This window comes from Epinephelus fuscoguttatus, linkage group LG3, assembly GCF_011397635.1.
Source record: "Epinephelus fuscoguttatus linkage group LG3, E.fuscoguttatus.final_Chr_v1".
Lineage (NCBI taxonomy): Eukaryota > Metazoa > Chordata > Actinopteri > Perciformes > Serranidae > Epinephelus > Epinephelus fuscoguttatus.
Window position 1 is genome coordinate 7527448 of NC_064754.1, and position 19280 is coordinate 7546727.

A 19280-nucleotide genomic window follows, 5' to 3' on the forward strand; every position below is an offset into this window, starting at 1 on the left:
CCGATTGGGTTGGTAAAAACCCTGTCTCACTCCAAAGTCGTCGAAATCATGTGCTTGGGCAGTAACTTAAGATGTGAAGACCAACAAAAAAGGCATCCTATAACAGTAGCATGATACACGAGCTCTGTGGCATCAGGGGGAAACAGCGTGGGACAAGGAAGTAAGTTAAGACGGCAAATGTCCGAGTGGGGCTGATGGGGGGGGGCTAGTGGATGGGCCCAACGGACGCCTACTTTTACCCAAGAGAGCAGTGTTCGCGTCCCACAAGATTCTAAAGCTAAACCCTGTTGTTTTTTCCTAAACTTAACCACGTGTTTTTGTTGAAGGAAAAAATAAAAAGTCAATAAGCTTGTTGTACTGACGTAGTGTGTTTATTTTTAAAGAGACTGTATGTAAATGTAAAAAGTGTATTTTGAAAGAAGACAATGCATGTAACAGGCAGAACTTGACACGGTGTCCCAGAATGTCAACAACCAATGCACCCAGGGTACCTTGCACATCTTATCTGGACTTGGAAAGTCCATGACCAAACATCAATACGTGACGGATCGGATTGAGAATAGGCTGATTGGTAGTGTTTATGTAAAACTTCATAAAGACTGACAAACAATTGTTGGTATGTATTACTCATTAAGTTTTAATATCTGAAAAAAAAAAAAAGTTGAACATTGCATAAGCTGCAGACCAGGTTGTTGATTGCCAGTGGGATCAGCAGGACTAACAACCCTTTTGCAAAGAAAAAAAGTCATTGGGGTTCATTACAGTGTTAAAAATATCCAAAATATTGCTCTGTTGAGCATAAACAACAATGTTTTTGTAGGGCACTGAATAACATTACTGTAACATTATTCCGATGATAATGAGTGCTATGCACCCACCCAGACATGTTCCTGGGTTAAGCTATTCACAGTGTTTTTGTAGGGCACCAGATAACATTACTTTAAAATTATTCCTGTGATAATGAGTTCTATGTGCCCACCCAGACATGTTCCTGGGTTAAGCTATTCAGAGTTTTGTTGTTACAGCTAAATTGTGATGCTAATTTTATGAGCTGCGCAACTGCGTGACTTAATAAAATGAGAAGTACACTTAGATAAAAACAACAGTTTATACAAAATGCCTGAGTATAGCAGACTTATATTAATGGTATTGATAAGAAATTCTCAAGTATATACACTTCACACGTAGCACAGCTCAATTTGCAAGGCAATGTATCTAGCAAAAAGACATATCCGAGTACATTTAGTGTACATGGACACAATTTAGATTGATTAAACTTCAAATATAACTATTGACTTGAGACAGAAATGTTTTTGAATCAATTATAAAATATCAATATTATTGAAGTTGTTGGTTTATTAGGTACACTGTGCGCAAACGGTCCTGCAATAAACCCCATTTTAATAAAGGTTATCATGTTCAGTTTTTGTTGAATGTGCTCTGTTCTAAAGAGGTGTTGATTTAATTATATGGTCATTTAAACTGTCACATTGGATTATACTGAGATATTGTTTCTAATATTTAGTCTACCCTCACTGATATAAACAGTCAGCAATATCCACCTTTTGTCCAACAGTTCTCTTGTTTCTCAAAAACAATACCTGGCACATCACTCTGTCTTTCTTTTCTCACAAGGACAGAGCAAAACAACCATGAAATGGACATTTTGGGTGTGCATCAGTGTGGATGACAGACAGATAAAAAGACCCCGGCAGATATATTAAAATGAGCAGATGAGTAACAAGAAAGCCGACCACCCGCCACAGTAAGCAACAAAAAAGTAATGCACAAATGAAAGCCAGGAGGTAAACGGAAAAATTATGTCAGACAGCGATTTGAATAAGTACAGAGCGACAAAAGTCTGATCTGTCTATCACTGCGGATAGCCAGAGGCGTTCTTTTTTTAATATTTATTGCCAACTATCCCACTCTGCCTCACTGACGGCCTCTCTCTGGCTTTGCAAAATGATTTAACACAATGAAAACTACAAATGATTTACTGTCTAGGAAAGACGGGTGAAGAAAAGTGATAGAGACAGAGGGAGAGGGAGAGAGAGGGGGAGCTGAGCCAGCACTCAGAACTCCTTAAGCACTAAAAACTGGCTAACAATTCCTCTTTCCTCAAAACTCTGAGTCTGCTTCTGTCTTATAAATCTTCCCAAACCAAAGTCTTTCACTTAGCACTTCAACTTGAACCCTATCTTTTCTGACTGTGCACATTTATCTTTCTTATGATAACACTCTTTCTCTTAAATTACACGCCCTGATTTTGTTAGAGTGCCCTCAGATTTTCTACCAGGTCTGCTATGGTTCACTCAACTGTAAAGTTACATTTTCAATTTCCAGGCACATCACTTCAGCTGCATTGACCGTTGTCGACCTCATCTGTCTGACTGTTAGTGGTTAGAGACTGAAGAGGGATGCGGAACTCTAACACATAAAAACAGAAGAATGTCTGAATGCAAGACATCCTGCAAGGAGCATTTTCCATTTGTATTCAAATGTATAATTTACACCGCATGGTATGGCTGGCTCCCCTTGACTCACCTTTGGTACCAGGTACTTTTCTCAGTTTTGTTTTCCACAGCAAAAATTACCCCCTTCATGTAGGTGGGATTCTTATCTTATTATCACAGCGATGCCATGTGAAACTGCCGTGACATCATCTTCAACGTGACACAAACAGAGTGTGTTCTCTCGCTAGATCCTTTCAACCAAACAGAGGAATATCTGTACTTTATCAATTGACATCAAATGTCTGTCCTTTTTTCATTCATCCGTAATCCATTTGCTCATTATTTGCATATAAGCAAGGTAGATTTAAGTTAAGGATTTATTCTTTGTTTCTAATTCATTCATAACTGTACACCATCTTCCACCAAATTTCGCCAGCAGCCCTTCAGAGTAAAATGAGGCACATCCACACAAACATGCAGACAAGTTCCGGTATAGTGGACAGAGTGTATTTATACACACAAAGAGGATTTCACTCGTGGATCAATCCACAGCGCCACTCAATCTGAACTCACAATGTGAGAAAGTGGACCCGGTCAATACAAGCCTTTTCATTTGAGGGAAGTAACAAGGACACACACACTCGTACACACGCACAGTACACACACCCCTACATTCACTAATACTTCCTCCCATTCAGCTGCAGTGATTTGATTGAATGGTGAGTGCTGATGAAGTGTAAACCAGCAGCTGTGTCAACGACAGATTTTGAGGTTGTTCTCACTTTGTATGAGAACATTTACACCCCTGAAGACCTCCTAAAGTGTTGGTCGCTAACCTATCAGTTGAGATCCACTGGTAGATCTATTCCTGTACCTCCCCAAAATGATAGAAAAATAAATACAAAAATACATTATGTCTGATTGATGTTCAGTTTAGCATATGCCTCGCTCTCTGTCTCAATCCAGCTGTTGTATTTTTTTTTTCAGCATAGCAGGTGTTGCATTAAGTGACCAATAAGACTGGAGAGACTTTTCTAGTCTCAGCCACTATTTAAAGCTTTACAACACAATCACCATTCAGCCATTCTCACACACATTCATACACTGCTGGTCAAGGCTACCGTACAAGGTCCCACGGCCACCTGCTCATCAGATAAGCATTCAGACACACTCACACACCAGTTCAGCACCAATTGCTTCAGTATCTTGTCCAAGGACACTTCGACATGGAAACTGCATGGGCCAGGGATCAAACCACCAACCTTCCAATCACACTGTAAATGATCCTTATGGACCACCCTGCTTCCTGAGTTACAGCCACCCCAGTACCAGTACGTTAACTGTGGCAAATGTCAAAAAAATGGCACTCAGTGGTGACAGCCTGCAAGGTCGATAGCTAGTATGGCAGAGGCTCCACGAAAGAAGGTAAAAAAGTACCATTTCTGCATGGGAAAAGAATTTTCTATTTTAACCTTGGTAAAAGACAAGTGTATATGTATGGTGCACCATTAAACACAAGTACTTTCTAAAAGAGGAAATCTGCAGTGGCACCACAACACCAGCCACTAGATATTCAAAGACAGCGATCCCCAGAAGACCGCAATCTGTTTAAGGAAAGTTGACGAGGTGAACCCAGCAATTGCTTTCTTCAAAACCTGCTGCTCAAAATGTGGCTGCTGCTGAAGCATCGTCTGATATAATTCACCTGTTTACCAAACACAAGAAGCCTCTTACAGATGGTGATTTATTCAAGGAAGCATTGGCTATTACCGCAGAGACTGTTTTCAGCAACTTCAAAAACAGAGACGACATCAAAAGCACACTCCGTGGTGTTTTGCTCGGGCAACAATGAGAAGGAGGGTAGAGTCACTGTCAGGGGACGCAGATCGACAAGTGTTAGAGGACTTGTCGCGCGGTAAATATTTTTCACAACAGTTTGATGAATCCCTGGATGTAATGAACACAGCTCAGCTTGTGGTATGACTTTTCAGGACTCTGGAAAAAAGGAGGACATCCTCACCGTTTTGCGCTTAAATAAAAAATGAGCAGTGAAGATATTTACAATGAGTTTTAAAAACGTGTGAAAATGACATCCCCATTCATCAACTGGTGGCAGTTATCACAGTTGAGGTCCAAGCAATGTGCGGTGTGCTTGCAGGTTTTACAGCACTGTGCCGTAATGACCCTGGTTTTCCAAACTTCTTGAATTAACGCTGTGTGATTCATCAGCCGCTTTTGGCTGGGAAGATTGTGGACTTTTTTCATGTAATGAAAATTGTGGTCAAACTGAAATCGATTCAAGCAAAGGCGCCTCAGCACCAATTGATTCTATTATTCGAGCTTGATGCTGCTCATGCAGAACTACCTCTCCATACGGGTGTCCGGTGGTTGAGTGCTGCAGAGATGTGTTGACTTGCTACCTGAGATAAAAACTGTCTGACAACATGAAACAAAGAGCACAAGGAGCTGTGGAAGCACGGGGAACTGTCAGATGATGTGTGGCTACTGGACCTGAGGTTTCTGACAGATCTACCTCCAAGACCGAACGCACTCAACAAGGAGCTCCAGGCAAAAGGCCGACACCTGCCCCACATGATAAGTGCAGTGAATGTGAATGTGTTTGGACTAAATATCAGTAGGCTGACAGACTCCCACCTGGAGAAAATGTCGCAGGCCATCAAAGACAAGGATGTTCTTCTTCACCCTGAGTAGTACAAAGTGGCAAGAGAGTTCTTTCAACGTTTTGGTGCGTTAGACGTCATGAGAGATACTGCTGCATCCATTTCCAAACCCATTCCTTCCCATTGATAAAGAACAGGTAGCAGCCAAAAGTCCAGTAAGATATTTGCTTTGCCAAGTGGAGTTGATATGAAGATGGTTGATTAGCAAAATGACATAAAGCTGAAAGGCTAATCAAGGGACAGTGACTTCTGCGGACTTGTCGGCAGTGAGACGTTTTCTCTCCTCTCTGTATGTGCCTACTTTGGATCAACTTACCTCCATGAGACGGTGTTTTCACAGATGAAAATAATCAAATGCAAGTACAGGAACTGCCTTACTGACAGACACCTCACAGACTGTCTTAGACTGGCTGTCTGTAGCTACAAGTCAAACCACAAAGCACTCACACCTGAGTAACATTACTCCAACAGTTCAGCCTTCCGATAGCATTGTGAGAAGTGATGTGACATAGTTAGCAAACATTACATCCATCCATTTTCGTAATTGTTTATCCTCTTGGGGGTTGCTATCCCAGCGGACATTGGGTGAGAGGCGGGGTACACCCTGGACAGGTCGCCAGACTATCACAGGGCTGACACATAGACACAGACAACCATTTACACTCACATTCACACCTACAGCCAATTTAGCATGTCTTTGGACTATGGGAGGAAGCCGGAGTACCTGGAGAAAACCCCAACCTGACACATGCAAACTCTGCACAGAAGGGCTCCCTGTTGGGATCGAACCAGGAACCCTCTTGCTGTGAGGCGATAGTGCTAACCATTAGGCTTGTGCTGATTTCCGGTTTAACCGGTTGGGCCCAGTTTAAGAGCTCCACCCAGTTTAATTTACGTCAACCGGATAAACCGGCGGAGAAAAAAAAAAAAAAAAAAAAAAAGCTTTTCACATCGGCGGCGTGTCAAGGGACTATATTCAACTTATCTTGCATGGTAACATGCATTATGACAACTTAATAAGGTTTATGTTTGTTTATAAATGAAGTGGAGGAGCCTATAAGTGTTTTGTTTAGTTTGTCTCAGAGGCTTCAGAGGGACTCCACAGCTCCGCTCCGCTCCACTCAGCTGTCTGCTGCTGCTGCGAGAGATCAAATTTCACTGGGGGTGGGGAAAAGTGCGAGGGAGTCAGCAGTCATTCAGTTTGTTGCTCTAGTAACCCGTTTCCACTGAAGAAGTTCCTGGTACTATTTGGGGAGCTGGAACTACCGCAGGAACGTCCTCTCGCTCAGCCCTCTCAACCGCTGTGTCTCCACTGAGAGAGTGGAGTCAGAGGAAGGTTCCTTGGTGTCCTTCTGCGTCTTCTTCTTCCTGTGTAACCTTGTCTGTATTGGCAGTTAATACAGCATTACCACCACCTAGTGGATTGGAAGCGCATTACACCTATAATGGGCTTTTATTGGGAAAAATAGCTCAAATGCGACCCCCAGTGGTAAAATTAGGTATATAATTCGATATATCGGTTCGGTTAAATATCTGGCTTTAAATCAAACCGGTTGGAAAATTTTCAAACCGACACAAGCCTACTAACCACCACACCACTGTGCAGCCCACAAACATTACAATTCATGGTAAATGTAATTACTTGCATGAAGCTTTGGCTATACAGTGGCACTCCATATGATCGGCCCACTGCAAGGGTGTTGTCTTCTATGGACAAAATAATTTCCTCATACAATTGGAAAATAGACCACATGCCTTTATTTCTTCTGTTGGGATGAAATCAAATAATCAACCTTAATTTTGTATTGTCAGACATTTGGAGCAATAAAGCTATGGTCATTTGATGTGCAAGTTCCAGTGCTTTCTTGGTTGCATCAATTTAAAAGTTGGTTCAAAGAATTTCATCTAACTCAGATACAATCAGCCCCAAAAAGGCCTCAGGTTGGAATTACAATCTGGGCTGTCTTTTCTCTCAACACTTCAATAGGTAGATCTTGCCTTTCATCAAGGCTGAGGTCATGGATCTTGGATCTCAGACTAATAGTCTATAGGCAAAGGCAAGCCCCATTAGCAGCACAGCAAGGTTACACTCGCCACAATAATAAAAAACAGAAATGTTGAATGCGTAAAAGACTGAGACAGTTTTGCACGAGGGAGAGAGACAGAATTGAAGACAAAGGATCAAATAGCAGACAAAGCCAAGTGTTTTTTTTTCACTGACTTAAGAGATTTTCCTTGGGAAGACATTTCACTTAGATCTGAATGGATGGCTTGCCTATTAAGCAACTCTTTCCTTCTCAACTCTATTTTTTTTCTACCCCTTTCTCTGCAGTTGGTTATAAATTCATGTCAGGCCCAACAAGAAGCTGATGAGATGGCTGCTTAATGGAAGAAGTGCAGAATGTCTACAAACAGAACATTTATTTCAATCTCCGTCTTTCCCCCTATGAGGAATCACTTATGTCAGCTGGTCTGGGGAGAAAACGCTCTTTCTTATCGATAGGACAAAAACACAAACCATGGCTGTTCTCTACACATACTCACATAGATGCAAACAAATATGCAGCTGTAAATATACACACTATAACCCTTCTTCCACCGTTATACCTCTCTTAAACACTATTGGCAACCTCATTTTGTCTCTTCCCCTTGTTTCTTCTACCCACCTCCATGTCTTTCTATCAGCATACCTTTCCCACTCCTGTTCCCCTTTATCTTTTTATTTGTCTCCTTCTCACTGCCTCTGTCACTGCTGTTTCCCTTATCCTTTTTCTTCTTTCTCTATCTCAGCTTCAGTGAATGCCAACCAGTAGTCATACCTCTGTTTTCTCTATGCACTCATTCTTATTCTTTCCACTCAGCAGTGTAACTACTTACAGATAAACTCTATCGGGGAGTTGGAGTGTAAGTGTGTGAGTCACAAATGACCTCAGTCTAAGTGTTGCTCTTAAGAAACTTGATAAGCTGGGAGCAGCGAACGCGGTGTGCTGCTCGTGCTGTAATCCAACACTCCCCTCATTTCTTACATAGGCAGATAACTATAATTTTTTTTACGTATGTGTGTATACAATGGTGTGATAGATTACACAAAACTACACCAAACTGGCAGATTCAAGATGACAAGGATTTCGTAACATAGTGTAGAGCAAACCGTTTTAACAGGAACCTCTAAGCCTATAATACAAACCTTTACGCCCGCAGGACTGAATGATACACTCAGCTGACGTCAGATATCTCCTGATCTGAGTCTTAACAGTGGATTCAGGTTCTTACAGGGGAACTCGACAAATTCTCCCGGATCAAAGCAACAATTCTGGTCACAAAAAACGCCTCCAAACTCTTTTACTTCAAGTACACTAAAGTGAAGGTTCACAAAGGGACCTTGCTTCATCATGTCAATGTTATGTGTTTAATATTGGGGAATAAATGTAATTACTTGCCTAAAAGTAGCTAAATTTGTTTTGAAGTATACTATAATGCTACTTGTGAGTAAATTTGGGGGTTTTCAGTTTGTAATAAAACATGTGGTGCCAAATTTCTCGGCAAATGGTGCAACGCACATTCACACTGTGGTCTTCAATGACTAAGACCGTGCCATGGACACATCTCTAGATGCATTCTGCAACTGAAGTTCATACGTGCTTGCCAGAACACATCGGAACAAAGCTCCACTACTTTTTTCCTCCAAGTGAGGAAATACAGTATTCACACTTCTCTCAAGGCAACTGGACTGAACGCAACAAAACTTAGTTTTGTCTAGACAAAACTAAGTTTTTTATTACTTAGTTTTGTCTAGACAAAACTAAGTCCAGTTGCGTCCGATTCAATTGCCTTGAGATAGATATTGTTTATTGTCCTTTTGCAAATTTTTCTTGTGTCTGTGGCCATCAGAAAAAAACAGAAAACATTACAATGAAGACACCACAACACAAACACTTGACACTGCAGACAAAACCCTCAGACAATTCATAACATTGGACGTTACAATAAAGGCAATTTAAACATCCATCAAACGATACAACAGACGACACAACCACAGTGCCCACATAGCTTCACCCAGGTTCACCCATTCTATTTAACAGAGTTATGCTAAAAGGTATAAAGGACCTCTGGGCACGGGAAGTCTTAAGAGGTGGCACTCTGTACCTCTGTCCTGATGGTAATAATTCATACTCGCCATGCAGAGGATGTAAGACGTCAGCGAGGATCGCCCGTCCCTTTCCCGCTACCCGGGACTCACAAAGCTCTGTCATGCTGCGCTGCTTCTGACCCGCAATCTTGCTAGACATGTTGACAATCTGTTTGTTCTTATTGACAACTGAAAGTGAAGAAAACCAGGCAATAAAACAAAAAGTCAAAATACTCTCTAGGAAGGAAGGATAGAACAGAAGCATAACGACGATAACGACGATAGATAACTGTGACCTGGATAAATGAGAATATCCACAGGCAGTATTCACACTTTGCATAATCTGGTCAAAAGTCATATACATTTTTCTGAGCATGTAAAGATCCATGTATCACATAAGCAGTATGTAGAGACACAATAACAACAAATGGAATAGTCAAAGTTGTCAAATTGAGATTTAAAGGTTCAATGTGTAAGATTTAGGAGGTGATTTTAAACACTGAATAAAGCAGTAATGGTTGAAAAAAATCTGTTTTTCTGACACCACTCATAGCAGATGGGCTTCTAACTACAGTGGCCAAAAGACAAAAATGTGAAAACAGAAAAGGCCCTATCAAGAGCCGGTGTTTGGTTTCTCAATTCTGGGCTAGAAACATGGCAGCCTCCATAAACTAGGACCCGCGCCATAGGTATACATGAAAAGGCTCATTATAAGGTAACAAAAACAGAACTATTCTTATTATCAGGTGATTACACCTACACTTACCTACCTGTCACCTACACTTCTGAAAATATACAAATTATATTATATTCCATTTCTGCCAACATGTCCCCCTAAATCCTACACACTGGACCTCAAAGGTGTGTCGAATGATTCAGGACATCAACTCATGCATTGAGCAACATTCAAGAAATCATTCAACTTTTCTCTTTCTTTGCACTTGAACTGAACTACCACGCTGTACCAAAAAAATATCCACCAACTATGGTACTCGTTAAGTGTTACCTAGTAAAGACACATGCACGTTCATAATAGGTGTGCTGCGGTACTTAAACAGCAAACACTACACCCCTGGTTGGTGGGATTGCTACTATATGAGGTCACCTGTTTTCTAAACTTGCCGATCTTGGTTGACTCCTGTTTTTCAGAGGTGGAGAATTTTTCACCTTTAAATGAATATGCAGCAAAGAGAGAGCTGCTCCTTGTTAAAAATGCCAACTTTGACTCACGCCTGATGCCCCTGTTTGATAAAATCGTGTCTAGAGCAGAATGTGTCAGATCTGTGGTGGATAAATCGGCACAAAAGTATCTGTAAATCTGGCCCTGATGTCACTTATACTTGTAACTATTTGGACTTGAATCCGGCCTCCCCTGAGGCTGTTGTGAACTTGTCAAGTGAGGTGAAACATCCAGCAGCCAGGGTTTGTGCCAATTCAAAGCGGAATCCATCACATGCTCATAGAAATTTAATCTATTGAGAGAACTGATATTGCTTTCTTTATAGCCCTGAAATGGGAGAATGCTGAATGATTAAATGATGATGAATAAGACATTAAAAGACAGCACTTTTGGAAATAATCCACAAACCCGGACTCATCATTCACACTATAAAAAGGATATGGGCTGGAGACCATGCGTATACACCAGCTACGAGGACAGGTTGTCTGTTTGAGGCAGAAGAAGACCACAGGTGCCAGCTCAGGGTAGGGCACCACTAACACACTGGTATCACTGCTGTCATCATCATCGTCGTCCTCATCATCCTCTTGACACTCCAGCACCTTCTCCTCCTCCTCAATCCTCTCTTCCTGAATAATCCCTTCCTCCTCTATTTCTTCCTCTTTCTCCTCCTTTTTCTTGGGACATGGGAGGTGGTGCGGGGAGGGCCTGCGGGGGGAGGAGGAAGTGACGGCATCATCGCTATCGCGCCTGGCTATGGCTGTTGTTACCCTTGAGATTGCTGCCGCTGACGGTGGCGTTGCTGTTGATGTTGCAACGCTGGGGCCCTCCTCCTCCTCACTCGTCATGGCAACGCAACGGTCTGGGATGAGAGAAACAGAAAAGACAGAGAGAGAAACAAATTAAAATTTACAACAACAACAAAAAAAAAAAATCACAAAACAGTAAACACAGGCTTGAGCTTAATTACCCCGCGAGAAAACTCCAAGCCAGGTTGGCCAGAGGGTTTGGCCACGGTTAAAGTAATGAAAAGATCAGCGTCATGGTGAGTGCTGGTACAGTAGGAGGTACAGTCAGCTGTGACTGAGCAGCTACAGACACAGCTGGTTACTCTGCTGAGTGACAGCCCATTACACCTCCATTCTATCCCCTCCTGTTCTGTCATCACCTCTACTGTGTTGTAATGTGGCCGCATTCACAATATATTTATTCTCATTTACATATTCTGTTATCAGACAAAACAACAAATATGAAATGGTTATGTAATGGCGTCAGATAAATACTATCTGTTAACCAGTAGTCATTTCCAAGTTGCTGCGATACCGTGATAAAATCATCACATAATTAGAGTCATTGATAACAGCTCAGCTGTGTATTGTGTACGACAATTTGAATGAGTGATCACAGAGGAAGTTCGAGGTGACAGTAAGTCCTTCTTTATTATCATGCAGCGACCCAACCCTCACTGGGCTGGCTTACATCATTGTTTTGCAAAGCCCCGTTTTTCTCACACACAATGAAACACTGAGCCAGCGTCTTAAGATTTTTCTGGAAACTGCTTTGCAAAGTTTTTGGAAGATAGAAATGCCGTATTAGTCTGGACAGAGGGCTGAAATGTAGAGAGAAAGATGTGTTTACAAATTCAAACAGCTTAATGTGGATGTGCTAAAGATAAAAATACACTGTGGCCACAGTGCCACATCATATGACACACGTCAAGCGCTGCCCCTAGCACCTACAGGAATGTTATGCTGCAGCATGTCAACAGAAGACAGTTAGCACCACTTTTACTAAATGATCTGTACTTCCTCCAACTTGTGATTAGCCTAAAATCATATGTGGAAATCCATAAATTAAACTTCATTTGTCACCTGAAGAGCCAGTCTCCAGAGCTGTGGCTCTCCAGGCAATAATGTTTTTGCCACTGTCTTAATAATGACCTGTGGGTTATTTCTTAACCTCAGCAACTAGTCTCTCCTCAGCCATTCTTCGACACACACGAGAGACAGCGACAGCAAGAGATGAGGAGAGAAGACGAGCTGCCAGCAGATAAGAGGAGCTGCTACAGGAGGCGGGATGTACAAGCATGGAGTGAGTGGGGAAAAAATACATGTATTTTCAGGGGCGGGGAGGCTGGTGATAGGACAGTGGTGTGAAGTTCGGGAGCCTGACTCGAGTCTAGTAGGGGCTGTAGATTGAAATAAACAGGGATGGCTGTTTTGACTCACACCATCCAACCGCGGTGTGTTTTAGCTTTAAGATTTTTATGATGTACTGATTAAAAGATGGCAGCATGGTGGTCTAGTGGTTAGCACTGTCACCTCACAGCAAGAGGGTTCCATAGTTTGATTCCAGGAGGGAGCCCTTCTGTGCAGAGCTTGCATGTTCTCCCCGTGTCAGCGTGGGTTTTCTCTGGGTACTCCAGCTTCCTCCCACAGTCCAAAGACATGCAGGTTAATTGGTAACTCTAAATTGTCCGTAGGTGTGAATGTGAGTGTGAATGGTTGTCTGTCTCTGTGTGTCAGCTCTGTGACCCTCAAGATGATAAGCGGTTACGGAAATGAATGAATCAATGATTAAAAGCTCTCCCCTTTCACAAATCAGTCCGGAAAAGCATTACCTGACTGATTTAATGACAATGGATTATAACCCCTCTTTCATTTGAGTTACTGCACTTGACGTAAAGACAAACAAGGCAACCAGATGACATGCATTGATTCGCATTTCACTTCCAAGTCTGATCACAGAGAGAAACTAGAGACTGTAGAGAGGGAGCACGAAAAAGAGAAGGCAACAAACTGCTAAAAGTTGGAGAGAGAAATATAGGAGTAAGGAAAGAGTGTTGGAAAGGAGAGTTCAGTGATTTAGTCAGAGGCTTAGTGTTGAGAGGAATCAATACTGTGTAGCTGGAAAGAGAATAGAAGGAGCAGGGGTCCTGATATGACTGAGTGGCACCTGCCCATGGATTTCCAATGAGTGAGCCCAGCTCACAATTCTCAATAAAAGCTACTGAAAGCTCAAATCCACTTCAGTCATGGACAAGTATTTCTAGAGGTCCTTAAAGTAGACTGTGTTCATACGTATTATGCAAGCTGGCTCTCAGGGTATTATTATGACTACACAGGACATGAATGTGACTAATTCAAAAGATTCTTACTTTATGTTCCCTTATTACACGGGCAATATGGAATCACTTTGTAAGTCACCAAGGAAGTGCAGCATCGACTCCTGCAAAGCTTACAGTTACATCTTCATAGCAGAGGGAAGAAAGCCAGCTAATTAGAGCAGAGGTACAAGGGAAACATCTTGTCAAGAGGAATACCATGTCCTTACCATGAAAATATGAGATAAGAAGGAACTTTTTTTTTATCCCGGGGGAAACTGTTGTGCAGCAGCTGCACAACAAAGTAGGAAAAGAGTGCAAAATGTGAATGAATGTGCAAGTATGAAAAACATACCCAAAAGCTAAAGTATACACAATATCACAAAAAGAAGAGCAATGTTTACAGTAAGGATCACAAGTTGCTCGTATCTCATGCTGCCTCTTGGTGAGATATATGTTCGCTGTTCGAAAAATATTAAGGGAACACTTAATGATCACAGTATAACAGCAAGTCAGTTAAACTTCAGGGATATCAATCTGTCCATTTAGGAAGCACAAGTGATTGTGAGTCAGTTTCACCTCTTTGGTGCAAACGAAAGTGACAACAAGGCAGAAGAAAGGCAAAGCAAGACAACCCCCGAAAAGGGAAAGGTTTTACATGTGGTGTCCACAGAGAGTTGCTCTCCCCTTAACCTTCCTGGCGGATTCTACCCTAGTTTGTGTTCTGCTCATGTCCTTGTTACTACTGGAAGCATAAGGTGGTACCTGCAGTGCAATCGGGTTGCACAGTCTAGCTCCTCCAGGATGGCACATCCATACCTGCTGTCGGAAGAAGGGTTGCTGCATCTCCCAGCAGTCTCACGAGCATGGTGGAGATACCAGGAGACTGGCTGTTACATGAGGACAACTAGACCTGTCCGTAGAAGGGTGTCTGCCCAGCAGCAGGACCAGTATCTGAGGAGTGTGAGGAGCACTGCCAGAGCCCTACAAAATGACCTCCAGCAGATAGTCATAATTTTCCGTCAGGGATCATTAAAGTATTTCTGATTCTCATTCTACTGGTGTGCATGTTTCTGACCAAACTGTCAGAAACAGACTCCATTCTATTGGTGTGCATGTTTCTGAGCAACCTGTCAGAAACAGACTCCATGATGGTGGCATGAGGGCCCAACATCCTCATGGCGACCTGAGCTCACAGCCAAGCACCGTGGAGCTTGACTGGCATTCACAAAGTACCACCACAGACTGTCCAGGAGCTCACTGATGGCCTGATCCCCAAACATCCCCCATTTGCTGACTCATCAGGAGCATGCCCAGACACTGTCAGGGGTGCATAAGGGCACACAGGGCCATAAACACTACTGTGCAGTTGGATCAGCCTGTGACTTCACTTTGATTTTCGGTGTGATTTTGAATCCAACCCTCAGTGGGCTGATGATTTTGGTTTCCATTGACCGTTGTCATATCATTTTGTTCTCAACAAACTATACAGTGTTCATCAGTAAAGATTTTCAACTTGAATAATTTGTTCATCAAGATTTGATATGTAATTTAAGTGCTCCCTTAATTTTTGTGAGCAGTGTTATATCAAATCTCCTCGATGATTATATCCATGATCTTGTACAGTGTCACATAATGTCTTTTATGTCAGAAAGCTGTAATGTATTCCATAACTGAAACAGAGGCTAAAGCCACATGTCTCCACTGTCCATCTCTCTGAACATGAAAGCACTGAGCCTCTGTTCCTGAGCAGGGACCAAAAAAGGAATTCTTAATGCAAGCATCTGGCAGAGTAATCATCGAGCCATCGACGAGATAACATAAAAGTTTATCGAAGCCTGTGGGGAAATTAGATTGTTACAGTGGCAGAGTAATAGCATCCCTGCAAGGAAAGGAAAAGATGAACACAACTAGGACATTAAAAGCAAGCCATGCGTGGAGTGGAAATTAAAACAAATAAATACATACAAAACCAAAACTGTTTTATGTAACTGTGCAGTATGTGGCTGACAATTAAAACCAGTTAACTGATGATCAACAAACCCCTAAAAATGATGGTCCTGTTGTGCTTGTTGTATTACTGCCAATCACTTAAATACAGGGATGGTCTGACATTTTGAGAAAATATGCTTCTTTGCTTTCTTGCTGAGGGTTGGATGAGAAGATTAATGCCATTCCTATGTCTGTACATGAAATACAATATGAAGCAGATCTGAAAGACGTAGAGACCTTCTCATCTGACTGTCAGCAAGAAAGAAAATGCGTTCCTTTCCTAGAATGCCGAAGTATTCCTTTAATGCCATTGGGAGTGATTGATGTTTCTTTTCACAGTCAAGAGTTTTTGATCCCATGCATATTTTCTAGCAGAACTTTTCAGTTATTGGTGCATGTTATATTTAAAAAAAAAATTGAAAATTATGCCCACCAAATCATGAATTACAATAATGAGGTGAGGAACCTCATATCTGGGGATTCTACGATTTCCCCATTGGCCCGCAATCCTACTGAGGTTTTCAGTTGGATCCCTCTCCACTTTGGTGATGCTTTGCAGCAGTGTGCATAGGGCTGTCACTAGTAGTCACAAGCTGGTATTAGTATTGCTATGATGTGAAAATGAAAAGCATCAAAGAGTGTAAGATTTAGGCGGATTTTGTGGCATCTAGTGGTAAGGATTGCAGATTGCAACCAGCGAAAATGTCTCCTGGTTAGAATTCCTAAAGTGTTCACGGTTAGGGAGGTTTTCACAGGGAGCTGCATTATCAACAGAAGGGTCCTCCTCTCCAACACAAATGGACCCAGTGATTTAAACAGGTAAAAACACTGAATGAAGCAGTTTCAGGTTACAAATCAGTTCCTCTCCGAAGCTGGCATGTCAAAGACAGGCGGCTTGCCCACCATCTGCTATAATATGTGCTAACCTTTTCTTTCCTGACACCTCAAGATGCAGACATTCAGGAGGTTTTCACTGGGAGCCAAATTATCCAGAGGTCGAAAACAACAGCCCAGGTGATTTAAACCAGAAAAACACTGAATAAAGCAGTTTCATGTACGAATCAATGGTTTTTTTTTTGACCCTGCTCATTGCTGATAGACTTCTAAGGACTGATTTATGGGTTGGGCTCTTGACACTTTGGTGGGTGTAAGTCAATAGAGATGATTTCCTTTCATGACGCACACCTGGGAAATATTTTGACGCACAGTTGGACTGGTAGTGTTACTATCGTAGCCATGGATATCTACACCGACTCTGACCTGCATTCAGCATCTTTGTCCACAGAATCAGTCGTCTGTGAGATGACAGAGGCCAGCCAAACTGCCTTCACCAGGCTGACTGACAGCAGACATTTACAGGACCACAGTAGTTTTTATGTCAGCGCCACGGGGAAAAAAAAATTCATAGTGTTCTATTGATTCATTGATTTCATTTCCCAGCCCACTGTAGCGAGTGAGGTGAATCAGTGCTTCACAGACAGAGTGGTGGATCAATTAATGGATATGGTTAATAATTAACAAGTGCATATACACGGGATATTTGTGTTATTTTAAATAGCCATTGTGCAGATTACACTTGATGTAACAGAAACAGATTTGTAGCATAAAAAAATGCTGGGTGTATCTGGTTACCCTGGAGACTACTCTTCAAAAGTGCTGCATATCTTACTATAAATCAGTCTTAACTATGGTGGCTGAGGTGAAAATGCAAATGGCTCTATCTGAAGCCAGTGTTTGGTCTGTCCTCTTTAGGCTACTGTAGAAACATTGTGGTCCATATGGCAATTTACATAAATGTGGACCTGCTCCGTATCAAGATTAGTTTCCATTTCTGCCTATATATTCCCCTAAATCCTTCACACTGGACCTTTAAATTGCAGCAATGAATGTTTTACTCAAGGAGCCATTCAACACTATGATGCTCAGTGTCACAGCCCTGCTCTAAGACTAATTATCTGCTGATGTCAGGTTGTGGACAGAAGATGGTGTCGTATTGTGTTTTGTTTTCTTTGTTTTGGGAATAGGGCCCTGGGCGCACTGTCCTAAAACTTCTCCTAACAAAACAAATGGTGCAGTATGTAGCCAAACAGAGGATGCCTGTCTGTAAGTTGTTATTGGCATTATGTCCAGAGGCTACAAATCCAGTGGCTGTGCAGGATAATATAAGATGTCAAAGTGATCTAGACAGTAGAATGGCAGGAAACAACTACAATGAAAGTGCATCTGGGGCAGCCCGTTCCTATTAAAAAGTCCTTTTCCCATTAAAAATGCAAAGTGCAGGAGTTGGTGACACATTACTGTTCATTAGGGCCAGTGGGACAGGCTAGCTGCTGTTTACTGTCTGCAGCAACACATTGCTTTGGCTTCACTGCTGTGTTTGCAGCTGTTGTGAATTCTCCTTTTACAACCAGAGCGAGTAAAGTACTTTGTATTGTGAATGTGTCCAGAAGTTTCAAACTTCTGTACCTTCGTTGGGTAGTTACTACTTTTTGGCTGCAAAGGGACTTTACCAAGTGTGATTGCTCTGAGTATTTCTTGTCTCTGCACCATCAACATACTGCTTAGTGTAGCTGTTTGCTGTCCTGTATTACCTTCTGCATATGTCTGCCAATTCCCTGCATGCTGGCTGGTGCACAAACTGTGACACAGTAGGAACTATTTAAACAATCTATAACACAGGGTCTAAAGTGCAGGGCACAACTGCATTTAGGGCGTGTAAAACTCCAATTTTGCTTATTAAACAATGCGTAATATGGGTGTAAAATAGTCGTAGTAACATAAATTCAACCAGTAAGTCATCTCCAGTACCTCTGAAAGCCAGGTGTGCCTGCACCTGACACCCTGCTATTTACAAGCCTGATTCGGCAAATTAAGAAAGTGAGCCGCTGAGACTAACGCAGTAGGAGCAGCAATATCACTCCAGCAAATATCGTGGGACATTTAAGCAGCAAAACTAAAACTCTATAAATCTGACAGAGGGGGTTGATGGGAACGCATTTGCTTGACGATAAAAGGATGCTGTAATTGCATATGCATGCAACCAACCCATTTTACGTAGCCATGCATCTCTACGTTTTATTACAAATGCAAAGCCACTTACTCATTGCTGCATTCTTAATGATTTGTGGGCTGGCTGTCATTGACCACTCAGCACTGGTATCCTTTTATCTATCTTACTATATAATGACAAAAACTCTGTCTGTGTGTGTCTGTTCCACGTTTTTCTCCTCACTGACTTGGTCAATCCATGTGAAATCTGGCACAGTGGTAGAGGGTCATTTGGCCAAAGGTGGGCGCTATAGCAACTGATTAAAATGTCAAACTTTGAATGGGCATATCTCATGCCCCGTATGTCGTAGAGACATGAAACTTTGCACAGAGATGCCTCTCCTCATGAGGAACACATTTGCCTCAAGAACCCATAACTTCCGGTTATATAGATTTTCCGCCCTTTTTAATTTTTTGAAAAACACTTCAAATGGATCTCTTCCTAGGAAGTTTGACCGATCTGCATGAAACTCGGTGAACATAATTTAGGGACCAATATCTAAAGTTCCCTCTTGGCAAAAGTTGGAAAACTAACTAAAGCTGAGCTTCTATAAGGCAATAAATATGAATGCATATATGTAGAACAGGACGCGTCAAGGTGACTGGAGAAATTTAACTCTAATTGGCAACTGGGTGGCGCTATAACAACAGAAAAATGCTTAAAAATGGCTAAAATGCGACCGATCGCTGT

General features: G+C 42.0%; 1 protein-coding gene across 1 annotated transcript in view; it reads right to left on the reverse strand.

Moving 5' to 3' along the window:
• Window positions 1-2356: 2356 nt before the first annotated feature.
• The window catches only part of LOC125883334 (uncharacterized), a 103120-nt gene continuing 86196 nt past the window's right edge, over window positions 2357-19280 (reverse strand). The window contains exons 2-4 of the mRNA XM_049567529.1: window positions 10874-11308; window positions 9315-9455; window positions 2357-2430 (exon numbers count right to left, since the gene is read on the reverse strand). Of these exons, the coding sequence (XP_049423486.1) occupies window positions 2357-2430; window positions 9315-9455; window positions 10874-11294 (636 nt within the window). The 5' untranslated portion in view covers window positions 11295-11308. The remainder of the gene's footprint in view (window positions 2431-9314; window positions 9456-10873; window positions 11309-19280) is intronic.